General features: G+C 44.0%; 1 protein-coding gene across 1 annotated transcript; it reads left to right on the top strand.

The window, feature by feature from the left end:
* The first annotated feature begins 3869 nt into the window (after positions 1–3869).
* Positions 3870–16038, top strand: grtp1a (growth hormone regulated TBC protein 1a). Its single transcript, XM_018757912.2, has 8 exons — positions 3870–4690; positions 6049–6200; positions 7909–8067; positions 9612–9736; positions 11188–11284; positions 15201–15373; positions 15464–15649; positions 15762–16038. The coding sequence occupies exons 1-8, from the start codon at positions 4611–4613 to the stop codon at positions 15852–15854; spliced, it is 1065 nt and encodes a 354-aa protein (XP_018613428.2). The 5' UTR covers positions 3870–4610; the 3' UTR covers positions 15855–16038.
* Positions 16039–16676: the final 638 nt, after the last annotated feature.

Genomic DNA, 16676 nt, shown 5'->3' with positions numbered 1-16676 from the left:
ATGACTCCACCCAGGCGAAATGCAACGTTTAACTCTCTCTCGTACTCACGCGTTAACTTTTCTTAAACAATTCAGTGGAAGGACTTTGACTGAGTGAATCAGCCAACCTGCAGCAAAACCGCAGCCAGGCAGGCGTTGTGCTGCACTTTGAACGATAGAGCAACGCAGACATAAGCACAGTAGTCTACATGTGAATTGCTTCAGGTTCGATACTACAGTATGTAAATAAAGTGTACAGTATATAGACAGTGACGTTCAGAGACTCGTGTCCATGCTTGTCTGCTGTTTTCATTATACATGCTAAAATCAGATAATTACATTTTCTTGTACTTGTATCGTGGGGGTGCGGTGCTGCAGCGGGTTTGGCCGGGTCCTGCTCTCTGGAGGGTCTGGGGTTCGAGTCCCGCTTGGGGTGCCTTGCGACGGACCGATGTCCCGTCCTAGGTGCGTCCCCTCCCCCTCCAACCTTACGCCCTATGTTGCCGGGTTAGGCTCCGACTTGCCGCAACCCCACTTGGAAGAAGCTGTTTCTGGCACTAGGTGCAGTTGTATTTATGCTTGTGTAATACTGTTATTGAGTACAGCTATCAACATAGTTTCTCTGTAAGGCTCATATCCAGCTTAACTGTATTCACACCGGCTGTAGGCAACTTTGTGAAAAACGCAAAGATATCGACGATCACAAAGGAATGCGATGCAAATCGTGCGATCGAAAGATGGACATTTCAGAACATTCTGATACAAGAGATTATTGACACCCCCCTCCCCCATCCTCACCACATTCTACAGAGGGACTATCGAGAGCATCCTGACCAGCTGCATCACTGCCTGGTTTGGTAAGCGCACCGTTTCGGATCACGAGACCCTGCAGCGGATAGGGGGGACGGCCGAGAAGATCATCGGGGTCCCTCTCCCCTCCATCAGAGACATTTACACCGCACGCTGCATCCGCAAAGCCACCGGCATTGTGGACGACCCCACGCACCCCTCACGCAAACCCTTAACCCTCCCCCCGTCTGGCAAAAGGTACCGAAGCATTCGGGCCCTCGCAGCCAGACTGTGTAACGGTTTCTTCCCCCAAGCCATCAGACTCCTCAGTACCCAGGGACTGGACCGACACCGGAACTTGCGCGCTGGTCGGTGCTCAACTGTCCGTCATTGTGCCTATTGTCCTGTTTCAGCAATTGTTGAAATGTCCAGCGCTGTTTGCACAAGCCTTGCACATGTGCACTTTATGTAGTCCTGTAGATAACCGTGTTGTTGTTTTATGTAGCACCCTGGTCCTGGAGGAGCGTTGCTTCGTTTCATTGTGTACTGTGCCAGCTCCATGCGGTTGACATGACAATAAAGCCTCTCTCGGCTTGTCGTGTCTTGTCTTGCCTTATTAGATGGAACGTGACTGCAGTAATGGAGGATGACACCGCGCAGCTTTGATGTTATTTTCCTGTGCGGTTTTCCACGCTACCTTGACGCAACGAGTGCCTGCACAACACAACCTTCGTATTGCTGCAATTCTGTGAGGGAAGCTTGTTATTGACACATTGCCACCGAAAAAGAGAACAGAGCAATCAGGCATGAAAGAGGGCAAAGGCAGCCCTGGGCTTGAGGTCAAACGGGAGCGCCTTCTGGCTGAGACTTTGCGAACTCACACTACCTAAAGTGAACAAAGCCCAATCACACGGTAAATCACAGCCTAAATGGAAACGTCTGGGAATGATGTACACCATTTGCTGAAATGTTTTAAATGGGGAAAAAATATAAATTTTTTACTATTACTGGCTCTCTTTCTGGACAACATGTCACACATCTAAATGTTTCTGCCCTGAGTCTGAACTCTCCACGGTTCATGTCCCGTATGATGTTATTATTTAATCAGTACCGTAATGGATATGGTTCCTTGGCCAGTGATTTTAATTGAACATTAGATACATTAGATAATCTAGATAAATTATCTTTCCCCAAGTCTAGAAGCACAAAATATCCTTTGGGGAAGAAAAGTCCAACGTCAAACAATGGAACCAGAATACAAGGATATCAAAAAACCAGGCTGGCCAACTGATCTGCAGGTCATGAGGAGAGATCACAGTGCAAGTTTTACAGACTCAACCACACATCATGCAGTCAGGAACACGACTAACCACGTTTTTAATGAATCCAAACAGTTTTCTGTCTGACGATTTCTGAAAAGGATGCCGTTCAGGCCGGCCCCTCTCCACTTTACTATTCACACTTACAGCTGAACCTTTGGCAGAAGGTATTAGGAGTAATCAAGATGTATCTGGTATAAGAGTGACAGAAGAGGACCGTTGTATCGCTCTGTATAATAATGATATACTGTTATTCCTGAGTAATCCAGAATTATCAGTCCTGACAGTTTCAAAGGTGATAGATACCCTGTTAAAGTAAACTTTCAGGTTATAAAATCAGTCTCTAAATCTTTGTATATACTCTTCTTAATTCCAACTGGTTTCCCCTTTAAACTGGCAAGCTGGATTTAGATACCTAAGAAGCTTTTTTACTCCTTCTTTACTCACCTGATGGACACCAACTTTGTGTGCCTCACTGCCTATGTCAATATTTGGTAGAATTAATGTTGTCTGAAAGATTGTTTTACCTCATCTGCAATGCCTATTCTAAAATCTATTCTATTACCCGTCACATTGTTTTTTTTTAAGAAAACAGTGGAGAGTAGGTCTTCCACTTAAAGAATTGACTTTTCATTGGCATGACAATTGTAAGGAATTCTGCAATGTCTGGATACCCTTATGGAAGTTATTAGAAAGTACTATGTGATTATACCTGCAGCATATATTGCGAGCCCTTACTCTATGCTCATTAATATATTTGCAATTCCACAGGGTACTGTCTCTGTCTGTATGTTGCTGTGACCCTGTGCTGTTCATAAAACAAATAAAAAGAAAGAAAAAATATACACTTATCACCTGGCTAATCCGGCAACACAGGGCGCAAGGCTGGAGGGGCAGGGAACACACCCGGGACGGGATGCCAGTCCATCGCGGGACACCCCAAGCGGGACTCGAACCCCAGACCCACCAGAGAGCGGGACCTGGTCAAATAAACTGTGCCAGTGCGCCACCACACCCCCTCAATTGCAGGCATATGAATCCAAATTAATGTATAGAAAGAATTAAGTTGCGCTGACCCACAAAGACCATGTGCCAGAAACCATTAGATTTCCTCCGTGTGTTTGAGGGAATTATGTCTGTAGCACATCTGTAAATCCTGCTGTAATCTCAGAGACCGCGCTCGAGGGCCGCGCCAGCGCACACGCGGCGATTGAGGGTAATCCTCTTCGCTTTCAGAAAAGTCCCACGTGAGAATTTCAGGTCACATCCAGCAGGAATTCACATCTGCCCTGCCGGTGTCACACATCTGGAGAGCGGTAGGCGAAAATCCGCACTGTCCGGTCTAAGGATGAGAGAGTTTTGCAATACGTTTGGCAGAAGAAAAGAAAGAGAGGAGTTGAGAGTGTTTTGATACGTCTGTGGAGAATGCTAGGGATTTTTGTGATAAATATTAAGCACGGAGAGCTGTGTGTCGAATGTTAAGTTTTGTTGTGAATGCGGAACTGTGTTGTTAAACACACGCTACACGTACGACATACTGAGGCAACCGCAACCCACTTGTCCAATATTTATTCAGCACGGTGCGTGATGGAAATGAAACTGGTTTCCGAGGGTGCGGCGGCTGCGTGAGGCCAGCTGTGCAGCACACGCTGCCCTTGTGAACACCGTCATAGCGGCGCTTCAGGCCAACCTGGCCGTACGCCATACGTTTCCTCACAAAGCTACGGTGTTTCACTACGTTCTGCCACGCTTCCACCGGCCAGCGTTTACGAAGCTCCTTTGCGTACTGCACGGCAGAGCGACGCACACGCACACAAGCGCGCGCTCGCGTAGATTCAGGTGGCGAACGCTGAACTCGTCCGGCGGGGCGGGCAGACATGTTGATGATCCCGCCTCCGCTCCAATGGACTGGAGCCGAACGCCTTTCAGTGACTTTGTGAACGGCTAAGTGTGTGGCCGAAGACTGGCGCGCGGAGTGCGCTCTGTCCCGCTGCAACAAAGGAGAATAAGGGAAGCGGAGCTGTGCACGTGCGCTACCGCTGGAAGAAGTTTTAGAAGCCGCCGGGTTCCAGGGTGGGGGGGAAGTGGGTGCTTTGGAAAGGCGGGAGGACAGGTGAACAGCGGGGTCTCTCGCTTCCATTGGGACCAGAAGGTTAAGGGGCCCCTATTCTGTGTTCACTGTGAGACGCTGGAGCTCCTACGGGGTACCGGGGGACCACTGTTTCTCGGCTGACGAGCTGCTGCTGTCCCAACCCCTCGGTGCGGGACACGACACAAGTCAAGTGTGTCCTCCAGTCCAGAGCTATGAACTCAGGAGCGCCATCCAGGAGCCGCGATTCGGATTTACTGCCGTAGTAGCAGCAGCGTGGGGCTCGCAGCTCCGCGCGGACACACACAGCCTGCAAGTTGCGAGAGGCAGGCGGCCGGCCGGGCAGAGACAGACTGTGCTTTCGTTTCGCATCGCTTTAAAAAGCGACTTACTATTATACGGTGTCTGTGGCGCTGCACGAGCTGCGCGCCGCAATGGAGAGCCGGGCGAACGGCGCGCGCACAGCCCGACAGCGCGCGCACACGGACAGCGGGGCGAAAGAGCGCGTTCCCAGGTACGGGTGAGTCGTCCAGCTCTGGCGCCGACGCACCGACTTCACACGCGGGTTTCTCTTAAAACTTGGCTTGTCCGAAGCTATTAGCATTGCGGCACTTTCTTTCCTTAAATACAGAACTTGCTGGTGGCGGCGGAGGGGGGTAATATTCGGTGCTGAACGAACGGGCCTCGGGGTGGAAGCGTTGGCCCCTCTCTCTCTCTCTCTCTCTCTCTCTCTCTCTCTCTCTCTGCCGGCCGTGTCGTTCTGCACGCTCTCGCGCCATCACTTATTAACGCCTCATTAATATTACAGATATACTGACTAGCAGCCAGTACGGCTTAAGCTGAGCATTAGTTCCAAGCTGTTCTTTATTGTGACCTGTAGGAAGACGAAGTTTATAATTATGTGGGACGGTTTGATGGCATTTCCCTGTGTGTGTGCGCGCGGTTTTACACCCTTTTCACCGCTGTAGACCCCAGTGACCAGCTCCCTATCAACTCTGTCCCCGATTATAACGTCTTGTGCTCCGTTCTGTTTTGTAAAACAAGCTTTTCCCTCCTTGAAACCCATGTAAGAAAGAACGTTGGCTCACGTGTTTACTCCATCAGTTTGGTGCTGCGTGTAGCAGGTGTTCCTGAAGTTCCTCCATGCAGGGACATGATTGATTGATGGGTCCCTTTACCTCATTTTCACACCCTAAAAAAAGAAGATTGCACAGATTATTATTATTATTATTATTATTTTTTTTAATTTTTTTTTTCCACCACAGGAAAACCCAGTCCCTTAGACAAGTGTTCTTGTTGATTCTTTTTTTTTTTTTCATTTTATGTTTTTATAGTAATGTGTAAATTGATTGAAAGCAGCACGACATTGACTTCTCTTTTTCTTGAATTAGACAAAAGGGATTTAAAATCAGATCCGTGGGCTGTTTCTTCTACTCGCTGTGCGACTTTTCCAAAGAAGCCACCCGTCGACCTTGTTTCTTAAAGCCTGTGTTGTCTGAGGAGTTCCTACCTGTTAGTTCCACGGGAACGGATTTAAGGTCGACGCCAGACAACTCAAAGTAACATTGAAGCACGCAGACATCCAAAGGAACGGCAAACGTTAACCGAGACCTTCTCTTTAACACAAACAAATATAGTCTGGAGCATGCACATTATTCCATTCACGATACTTTCGTTGTGTCTGTATGACCCTTCACGTGCATTCATATATAATTTAAAGTGCCTGAAGAAGACCGATGAATTATTTCACGTGCTGTTGCGTGTGAATAGACATCAGTCGCTAAACTTATTTAATGAGTTAGTATGGCGTTTCATAGTGCACGTTAATGTAAAGATGACCTTTCTTATAAAGTTGCCCTTCTTTCCCAACAGGGTGGATCCGTATGGATTCGAAAGGTCCGAAGACTTCGACTACGAGTCGTATGAGGAGTTGATGTCCGAATACCTGGTTGTACTAACCAGGAGGTCCATCAAGTGGTCCAAACTCCTACAGAGGAGTAACAAAGTACAGAAGAACCTTAAAGGTGCGTCCAAGCTAAAGCATTGTACACCGCGACACAGAAAGACTTGTTCTTACTCACATGTTCAGACTAATCAAATAGTCTGTTCTGTCTGAGTCATGAGTAGCCTGAGGTGCTTGTTATTCATTCCTCATACTAGTTCCGCTGTTTTCCTGGTGCTTGATAGGCCTTTATTAAAAATCATGGGCTGGAGCTGTGTTGAGCTGCTGCTTAAAAGGTGGTAAAAACCAGAGTCTGCTGGTAGTGAAGTCCGGTTGTATGAAAACCACTGTCCTTGTAATGGCAACCATCGGTCACGGGTGGAAGCCCGTCTGGCTCTTATGTGATGGAAGTTATTTTGTAACCTTCTACGTTACACTTATCTAATGCCCAAATTCATTTCTGCCCGCATACATGTTGCATGTAACTTTTAGCTACGTATCATCTATTATAGTTTAATATACATTTCTACTTGCTGTTCGTGGGAGGTTAATTTTAAATATGAATATGATTCTGTACGTGGTCCTGCACATACATTAGTGCATGTCGTGTAACTGCCCTTTGCCTCCTGCTTTATTGCAATTACTGTGTAGTCTTCAATGTGTTGCCTGCTGTTGTTCCTGATGAGTAGCAATCCTTATTTTCTGCTCTTTGTAGCTTTACTCCACTTTGTATCTGTAATGGCAGCTTTGACCCTTGCAGACTGTTCCTCTGAACCCCCCCCGGTGGACCGTATTTTATGGCATGCCTGTGTCCACCCTTCGCACAAAACAACTCGAGTTTCGCCGGAGAATGAGGAGTGGGAGGTGGAGACCTTAGCTCTACCTTTTGTGTGTGTAAATAAGAGCATTGTTGTCACCTCTGAAAGAGGGTATTACCCAGAAGGAAGGGAGTTGTCTCTGACACAAACAAACCATGTTGCTACCTGTGGAACTACCGGTTGATAGGGCAGTACTGAAACCAAAACATTGATATTCTTGTGTTACATGTGAATGTTTTTAATGTTGCTCGGTGTTATGCATTAAGCAAAATGTATATGATGTGTGTACTATACTGTATGGTTAGTTTTAAAAATGAGCTTTTCTCATTTTAACATGCTATATGGTAATTAAGGGGGTGCGGTGGCGCAGTCCGTTGGTCCTTGTCCTGCTCTTCGGTGGGTTTGGGGTTCGAGTCCCGCTTTGGGTGCCTTGCGACGGACTGGCGTCCCATCCTGGGTGTGTCCCCTCCCCCTCCGGCCTTACACCCTGTGTTGCCGGGTAGCCTCCGGTTCCCCGTGACCCCGTATGGGGTGAGTGGTTTGGACGGATATGGTAATTAAGATCTTAAAAATGCCCTAATTTCTGAATATGGCTATAAATTGACCAGATTGAGTAAGTTAATTTGGTGGTGTAATGTATCATTGCCTGCAGCTACTCAAGCAGAACAGGAAATATATCAGAAAAGTGGCCAGTAAACAAAGGGAACCAAATAAAAGGCAGTGCATTTATCCTATTTAAATCTCTGCAGACTGTGTCTCCTGCTCTGGCACATGTGTTTGTGAATTATGCTGTATTTGTAGGGGTTGGGACATCAGAGTTTAGATTGTGTTGCCAAGGTTATGGTGGTGCAAGCCAACTGTTTTGCCTTTGTTTGCTGAATGTGGCCGCAAGGGCTGCTGTCACACTTTGTGCACCCGTGATAATTGTGGTTGTTATGTGTTCAGTTGTCATGGTGCCTGTGTGTCCCGCAGTGAAGCGGTACGTGCGGAAGGGAGTACCCAACGAGCACCGAGCCCTCATCTGGATGGTGGCAAGTGGGGCACAGGAACAGATGGAAAAGAACCAGGGCTATTACCACACGCTTCTGGCTGGAGAGCATGACCCCAAGCTGGTGGAGGTCATTCACACAGGTAATTTTGCACCCCTGGTCCCAACTCCGTAATGCCATGCTCATGTGTTTAAATGTTTACCTTTGGCAATTTATAGGCACCCTCAGTTTTGTACTTGTCATCAATTGGTTCCAGAATTGTGATTACTGACCGCTCAAATGTTGCACCAGACATGAATTTTTACTTGGTTGTTAATGTATGTTTACCTCTGATTTTAGTAGTGTTGATACTTTAACCAGGGCTGGACAGTATTTCACCTGACAGTAATTAAGTGAAGTGGCACAGTATAGTGTAGACATCAATCACAGTGTTTTTTACATGATCAGTTTTATTAATTACCCCCCTAGACATGACAAGAGGGGCCATAGGGCAGAATGGCTTGTACTGATGGTGCTTCATGGCTTCTGGGCTCTTAGTTCGGATGTGGGTTTGAATTCAGCTCAGTGTGTGGAGTTTGCGTGTCCTCCCAGTGTCTGCATCATTTTCCCCCGATGCTCTGGTTTCCTTCCACAGTCCAAAGATTTGTGTTTCAGGTGAACTGTAGACACTTTTTAGCATGTCTACCACAGTGAGACCCCTTGGACAAATCCATTAGCAATATACACATTAATAATAATAATGATGATGATATTTAGTGGATATTTGGGGCATTGAAAAGGATAATTTAATTTGCTTGGGGAAACTTTGTCTTAACTGATATTGGAATTAAACGTGAGTGCACCTATGGCTTTGTATGTTGTTCTTGGGACTGCTGTATGTCTCGACAATGGGGGGTTTGGCTCTCCTTCTAATTCAGCACTTGGGTAAATAGCTTTGACTTTTTAGACCTCCAGGGGAAATGTTTGGTAAGCACTGATGTGTTGAAACTTGTGTTATGTGGCTGTGTGTGGAGTCTGGATTGCTGATAATTAGCACTTCACACATCGGGGTCTCTGTTACAGTACGTCTCAGTGTCTGTAATGGTGTAAAATATATTCAGTATTGCACCTACTGAGAAATGTGGGCTAGGGTCCATTTCTTTACTCGCAGAATATGGTTCTGTTGAGTTTCCTGTGAAGGTTATGAAATGTGCAACTTCCCTTCTGTCTGGATTTAAATCACCCATAACTCAAGATTTCTGTCAAGTTTTGCAGTTTACGTGGAAGTAGTGTAATTCCCATAAATGCAACTTGAAACATGTAACTGAAATTTACGACCTCGCTGCTAGTTCTCTGCATTTGCCCCTGAAGACGAGTGGCTTCAAACTTCATATTGTACGTATCTGTTAATAGAATAGAATATACTTTATTGTCCCATTTCTGGGAAATTTGTCTTGGACAAACATGATACGGCCAGTGCGCAACATCGGACTCGCATAAAACAATACACATATCATTACATACTATAAAATAAGAAATAAAGCAACAATCAAAATATATTTTAAAAACCTACTGTATACCAGTCTAAAATCTCAGTTTTGGAATTCTCTATTCAATAATTTAACCGCAGTTGGCACAAAAGAATTAATGAAGTATAAAGGAGAACAGTGAGCAGTCTGTCTCATGGTTTACCCTGCCTCTCTGCAGACTTGCACAGGACCTTCCCTGACAACGTCCAGTTTCGTAAGTCTTCGGACCCCTGCCTCCAGAAAGCCCTCTTCGACGTGTTGGTGGCTTATGGCCACCATAACAAGGCTGTAGGATATTGTCAGGTATGCACTTGTGTGCATGTCTTTGCATGTATGTGTGTCTGTTCTGAATGAACTCCCAGTGTCTGTCTACCTTCACTTTGCATGGGTTTGTCTGTTATCTTACCTGTGTCTCAGGCTCCGTTGTTGTAGCCCTGTAAACCCGTGTGTGTGTGTGTGTGCGCGCTGGTCCAACACTGTAAACCAGTTTGGGCCTTGTCGTTGTGTGTGTGTGGGTGTGTCTGCTATCTTATATCTGATCTTGAAAGTTTGCTGTAATTCTCCAGAAAGCTTATTTTTATACATGGGGAAAAAAATCTGTCAAGTCAGACTTTCTCAGTATGAGCAGTTGTGCCATAATGTAAAAGTTGTACCTAACATCAGGTTGTGTTAATTTGCATAAAAATACGTTTAAATGGAGAAAATAGTGCTGGGGTAGAGCACATTAAAATGACTAATTATCACTTACTAAGAACTCTGCATTCAATTAAGAAAAAGATGGTAGAAAACCTGACAAAATGACAAAGCACAGGAAAATAGTGAAAGAATACGTTGTTTGTCGCACTTTGTTCATTCGTTTCTTTGATTCATCCTTCTTCTGTTCTGGTATTAGAATGTCTTTTACAGCCTATCAGAATAACTTCTTTATTATTAACTGTAATATAGTAAATGAATATTGCATGCTAAAGGCAAAAATACATCATGCAACTTTGAATTTTCAGAACTGGATTATTCCCTAACATGACAAAAAGTGATCTTCTGATTACTGATCCTATTTCCAAAATGGGATAATTGAAACACTTGTTACAGTAGAATTGACTCTAATCTATAGTTTTCTGAAAGGTAACTTCTGTCTAACTAACTTGACCCTGTTTTAAAAGAGGATCTTCAGGGCTTAAGAGTGAGTGACTGTGGAGTGGGGTTCTTCAACAGAGCGGTTCACAGCATTGCTTCCCTCTGTCAGTTTTTGTTTATATCAGTACACCCTATAAGCCACAATATGCACTTAAACGATGCCGCATTTTGGCCAAATTTTTGTCACACAATCTTCCAACTTTGTTCCTTGCTGTCACCATATATGGGGGACCACCTTTTCAAAGTATCAGTTAATCATAAACTCGCCACAGTCCAGCAACTCCTACATTTTGGTGTGGATTGATGTGTCCCAAGGATAGAAATTAATTATGCTTCTGAACTGTCCACACCTTGTTGACAATTTACAGCCTGTTTTTCTCGGCAGGGCTTTAGAAATTCACAGATCTGGACTTCCGTGCTAACCCTCAAATTGTATTTTGTTTGTGTACAAAGTGATTTAAGAAAATAATTCAATACTGAGAGTGTAAACAACTGAAAAAGACCAGGATAGTGAATATTTGTTTTACTGTGACATTTTTTAACAGTACTTTAATTGGGTAGTTAAGACTGTTCCCGTGGGGAATAATGAACTTCTTCTCTTCTCTCTTGTTCTGTTCTAGGGTATGAACTTCATTGCTGGGTACCTTATTATCATCACTAAAGATGAGGAGAAGTCGTTTTGGTTGCTGGATGCACTCCTGGGCAGGATTCTACCTGGTCAGCTTCTTTACCTGCTTTAGGACTAATTGTACCTCTGACTGTCTTGCTGGTCGTTGTTTCATTGTCTTGATGCTAGCAGTGTCTGTACTACTTCTGTCAGTGTTACTTTTTGGGATTTACTCACTTTCTGCAACAATGCTTTGTCACCTCTCTTTAAAAAAGTTATATAGAAAATATGTCTTAAGTAACCCCTGTAGTTGTCGCGCTGTCCTTGTGGCGTCGGATCTGTTTTTAACTTTGTAGAAGTGTAGTACGTTGGCTGTATTTATGGGGAAAGGCACATAACCAGAAATTGTTCTAGAAACTATCAAGGGATCTTTTTAACATGAGACTCCAGTAACTCTGCATGACGGCTGCTGTCGTGCAAATACATCTGTGTGTTACTTTGAACAAAGTTTAACATTTTAAGATCAGGAGCAGGTTTTGAGATCTCCCACATGACACTTTCATAATACCTGCTAGAACTGAGTCCTTAAGGAATTGCGGTGCATTACCGATAAAAGTTCTGTGAAGTTGTTCACAGCTCCGAGAACTGTCTGTCAGTCTGTATTCATAAATGCATATGCATGGATTATGGCTGTGTGACAGAGAACACTTTTATGGAAGTTCTTATTTACCGCTGTTTATTGTTGAATTCATAGTTTCTATATGATTCGGTGGTCACTTATGTGTTAAAACTTCCAAGAAGTTGGCTATAGGTGTAGGGGAACCTTACAGGAGGTGTTTGAGAAATTACATGTAAGAAAGCAGAGGAAAGGCAGGTGGATTGGGACAGTGGGAATGAAGAGAGTGAAAGACAGGACTTTGGGCTGCCGTTCAGCTCCTCCCTGGTGTTGCAGAATGGTCTATTTTGGGAGGCGATCCCCTGGACTATGAATAACCCGGGAGAAGGTCACATGGTAGGCCTTTTATCTGCCGTAAGCTTGTTAAAACCTGTGTAACGAACGCGGAGCTAATCTCATCCATGCCCATGGAAGAAGCTTGGAAGGCTGACTCCTTACCAACTTCCTGTTTAAACAGAGCTGTGATGCAGCACCAGACATGAGAATGTAACCCTGGCTGTCCACTGGTCCCTTCAGGAGCTCATAGTAAACACACTATTCACGTTACACATTAAAAATCATGTACGAAGTAACATTACATACATACATAATACATGATGGAAAATATAAATGACATGGTGCATGACCAAATGTTACATTAACACGGTGGGCAGCAGGTAGCTTAGTGGTTACAACTGCTGTCTTGCAGTTGAAGGACACAGATTTGAAACTGACCTCCCACAAGTTGCTCCAGTGAAAATGAACTCTAAAAATGGTTAAATAGTAAGTAGATTTGTATACAATTGTGCTGTAAGTCACTTTGTAGAAATGTCAGCTAAATTAATTAAAAACAACTTTTTGCAGTTTGTGATGGGGAATTATGTATCAGAATCAGAATGCTGATGCACACAAGGAATTTGCTGTGGTTCTAGGTGCCTCCAGTATTTACAGACAAACAGCTGACACAGATTACAGAATAAATAACATTTAGAGTATACAGGTGGTCCCCGACTTGCAATGGGGTTACGTTCTTGAGTTTCTCCTCAAGGGTAATTGCCTTCCCCTTCTTCTTTCCACCAGTAGCAGGAGACACAGATGGGTGTTTCTGCGACATTTTGGATGCACAAAACACAACGTAGATACAGGGGGGTATCTATATAGCGACCGCGTGGCAGACTGGGAGATGCGGATCGCTGCTGCTGCCCAGCATCGTGAGAGAGTATCGCACTGCATATCCCTTGCCTGGGAAAAAAAAATCTAAATTCAAAATTTAAAGTATTGTTTCTACTGAACGTCTGTCGCCAGCTTTCCATTGTAAAGTCAAAAAGTCTTTTGTCAAGGAGCATCTATACAAACACGAGAGTATAAATACAGAGGAAAAAATGTAATGCAGTATGTCTTCTGCCCTCATTAAAATGTTATGGGTCAAGTCCACCAGTAGTCATTCTGTCCTTACAAAGGTAATGAAGACCAAAGGGATAAAGAAACTTTTTGTTGTGCCACCTTAAAACATTTTAGCTGACATGCTTTGTGCTTGAGTGAAACTCCTCCTATTCTTGCATCTGTAGTAGTGTGTAACCTGCACATTTTTCTGTATTGTCATGGTCAGTGTGTTGTTGTTGTTTTTTTTTTTTATTTTTTTCCCCCCACTCCCCATAAGTAGATCAATATTTTGACAGAAAGCACAACAACAGTTCAAGCTACTGCTGTCCAGCCTGGATACAGGCAGGCACGGTTTAGTTTCTGGGTTGGGTCCCTCATAACTCCCAGAGAGATGGTGGTTAAAAACTTCTGTCTTGCTTGCCTCGTTGACACTGCTAAATTGCAGTCACTCGAAATCAGGTACCGTCTGGAATCCTCCACTTCTCTAATCTACCCCTGTGAGTTTCCTTCAGAGCTCCCGATCACCCCGAGCTTGCTGTGTTCACATGGAGGATTGAGTAATCGTGTCTGTGTTATGTAACTTGGTTCTTTCTAATTGCCTGTGGTACAACTGTGCTACCCACAAGAGGTCTGGTGTCATAGCTTGTTGGAAAGTAGACTTCTGAGCGCTGAGGTCTTGCTGTTGCAGACTATCTTTTTTTCAACCTTGACCCCAATGGAGCAGAGTATACCGGATTTTTGTTTGAAAGGATATGACAATTAGCCTTCAGTTGTTCACTGGATGGAGGCCATGATTCCAAACACATTAAATACACTGCTTCAGGACTCCCTGTATTTCCTGTCGTGTAAAAACTGAATTTACAGCAACGAACTGGTGCCCTATCCAGGGTGTGACTTGCATCAGTCTTCTGCTCCCAGGATAGACTCTGGACCACCGTAACACTGGAGTTTTTCCATGCTGAATGAAAAATAAATAAAACATTTATAAATGCTTCTGTTAAGTTTTTGCAAGTTTCCAACTGAAATAAAACCATTATTGAATTGGTTATTAAAGGTGGAATAGGTATTAGTTTTAGTGGCTGAATGGTTTAATCTAAATGAATTGATCAAGCTTTAGAATAATAGAGTATGCATTTATTGTCCTCACAGATTAATGGAATTAACACTTTTGGGTTTTATGGGGGAAAAGAGATGATTATATGGTATGTATAACAGTCATTTTGACAGAAGTCACATAAATGACTAAGACTGGCACAGAAATGATACTTTGGTCCTCAAACACATTTCAGTTAATGTTTCCTTAAGTGTGTGAATTGGTTCAATTCACCAACTTGTTAATTAGAAGAAACACCAGCAAGTGGGATACCAGAAATGGAACTGCTGCTGGGAACTTTCCAATTGTACTAAGGACTTTTCTTCTGTATCCTTCAGTTTGTTGAGAACTCCCCCCCCCCAAAGGAATGCCAAGGATAAGTGCGTGGATCTCCTCTCAGATCAAGGCTCGTGTTGTCTTGTTTGTGTCTGCCCTGTCTGAACATTCCCCTCCTCCTACTTGTACTTAACTTCTTCTAGTCAATCTCTTGCACCTACCTACATGCACCGTGGCATGGCAACACTGACGTTGTCAGTGGGCCCAAATGCGCTTTACCGTGTCAAAGTAGGACATGGTTAATCCAGACATGTTTTCCCATTTTCCAGTGCCATATCTGCAGGACAGTAAGACACACTGGTGCAATCTGTAATTAAAACCTCTGCATTGTTTATGTTCATTGAGGAACCTATGAATGTCTTGGTTCATTATAAGTGAATGTCTTTGGTAGCTGAATTATTCTAATTTGTAAATCTGTGTACAAGTGCAGGTTTGTTGTTGATGGAATGGATGATATGGTGGCTAGAATTATGTACAAGTGACAAAAATGAAGTGTGCTGCCAATAGTGGTGTGAGGCAGGCAGTGATCAGGTGACCATCTGGTTTTGATCTCCTCTAGACTATTATACTCCAGCTATGGTGGGATTGAAGACAGACCAGGAAGTTCTGGGAGAGCTGGTGCGAGTGAAGGTCCCAGCTGTGTGGCAGGCCATGATGGAACACGGCGTCATGTGGACTCTCGTGGTGTCTCGTTGGTTCATATGCCTGTTCATTGACATCCTGCCCGTGGAGGTGAGTGTGGAGTACCTGTAGTACTCAGGTGTCAATAGGTGTTTTTCTACTGATTTGGGTGGCAAAGGTTACCATTCTTTTGTACCTTAGACAGTGCTGCGGATATGGGACTGCCTCTTTTACGAGGGTTCCAAGATCATCTTCCGGGTAGCACTCACCCTCATCAAGCACAATCAGGCCCTCATCCTCCAGGCACGCAGCTTCCCTGACATCTGTGATCGCTTCAAGCAGATCACCAAGGGACAACTTGTGGAGGATTGCCACACCTTTATGCAAGTAGGTTTTTTGAGATAGAGGGTCATTTTGGTTTTTCTTGGTCCCTTTCTTGATACAATGAAATATGCCCTTAGATGTAAAATATTTACACAAGAAAATTCTTCACTTTTAGAAAATATTTGCTGAACCAGGAAGCCTTTCCAAGGCAACCGTCAACAAGCTGCGAGAGACGTGCCGGGCACGAATATTAGCTCAAGAACCTTGACTGTCTGCATTCAAGCTAGACCAGCTGCTGACCTCTCTGACACATTCCAAATCAAGACTTGCACTAAATATGAAGATACACCAGTATCTCTGATTCCTAGAGTCCAGGCGAAATTGCATACTGGAAGGCCGATATGTACTACGTATGCAGAGCCTCATCACGGACAGATTTTTTTTGTGCTTTGCCGCACCCCTGAAACACAAATGTTTACTGTGTAGATTTATGTAGAAATTCATGTACGTATGTCTTTTTGTGTATAGACCCCGATCTAATGGTAAATACTCCACTTGAATCATGACAAAATGTAGTCTGGAGCCATTGAGTGGCAGAAGTTGCGTTTTCTTTGTTTACAACAAATTAAAAAAGCATTAAGACATTTGTGCTTTTCCCAAGATTGGATACTATGTCAGATGAATGTATAGAGAAGTAGCTTTTGAAATGCACTATAATTGTCTTCCACAGTAAAAAGCTATTTTCTGCAAATCTTGTTTAGTGTTGGAGTTCTACACCTTTCAGAGTTTTTCCTTAGTATCCTCAGCTCACTGACTATGTTTTCCACAAGGGGCCTTTTTTTTTTTTTTTTTGGTGTCCAGCATGGATCTAAGGTCCATGTGCAGAACAACTCTGAGGGCTTTCAAAACACACAGAGGAGGCATATCACCTCTGCTCAGTTAAGACCTTTAGTTTACGAAAGGTAGAAGCACTTTTCAAAAGTATTAGTTGGCAGACAATATTCAGCTAGAGCATTGATACATTTTTTATATCTAATTTAGCCAAGTGAGCTGGAAACAAAATCCTGCATTAATAGAATCTGACTTAAGA

Source organism: Scleropages formosus, chromosome 12 (genome assembly GCF_900964775.1).
Source record: "Scleropages formosus chromosome 12, fSclFor1.1, whole genome shotgun sequence".
Lineage (NCBI taxonomy): Eukaryota > Metazoa > Chordata > Actinopteri > Osteoglossiformes > Osteoglossidae > Scleropages > Scleropages formosus.
This window is presented reverse-complemented; position numbering and strand designations above follow the sequence as displayed.

Coding starts and splice junctions, on each gene's coding strand:
- grtp1a (XM_018757912.2), top strand. CDS start 4,611: ATGGAGAGCCGGGCGAACGGCGCGCGCACAGCCCGACAGCGCGCGCAC. Junction 4,691..6,048: donor GCGAAAGAGCGCGTTCCCAG/GTACGGGTGAGT, acceptor CTTTCCCAACAG/GGTGGATCCGTATGGATTCG. Junction 8,068..9,611: donor GGTGGAGGTCATTCACACAG/GTAATTTTGCAC, acceptor GCCTCTCTGCAG/ACTTGCACAGGACCTTCCCT.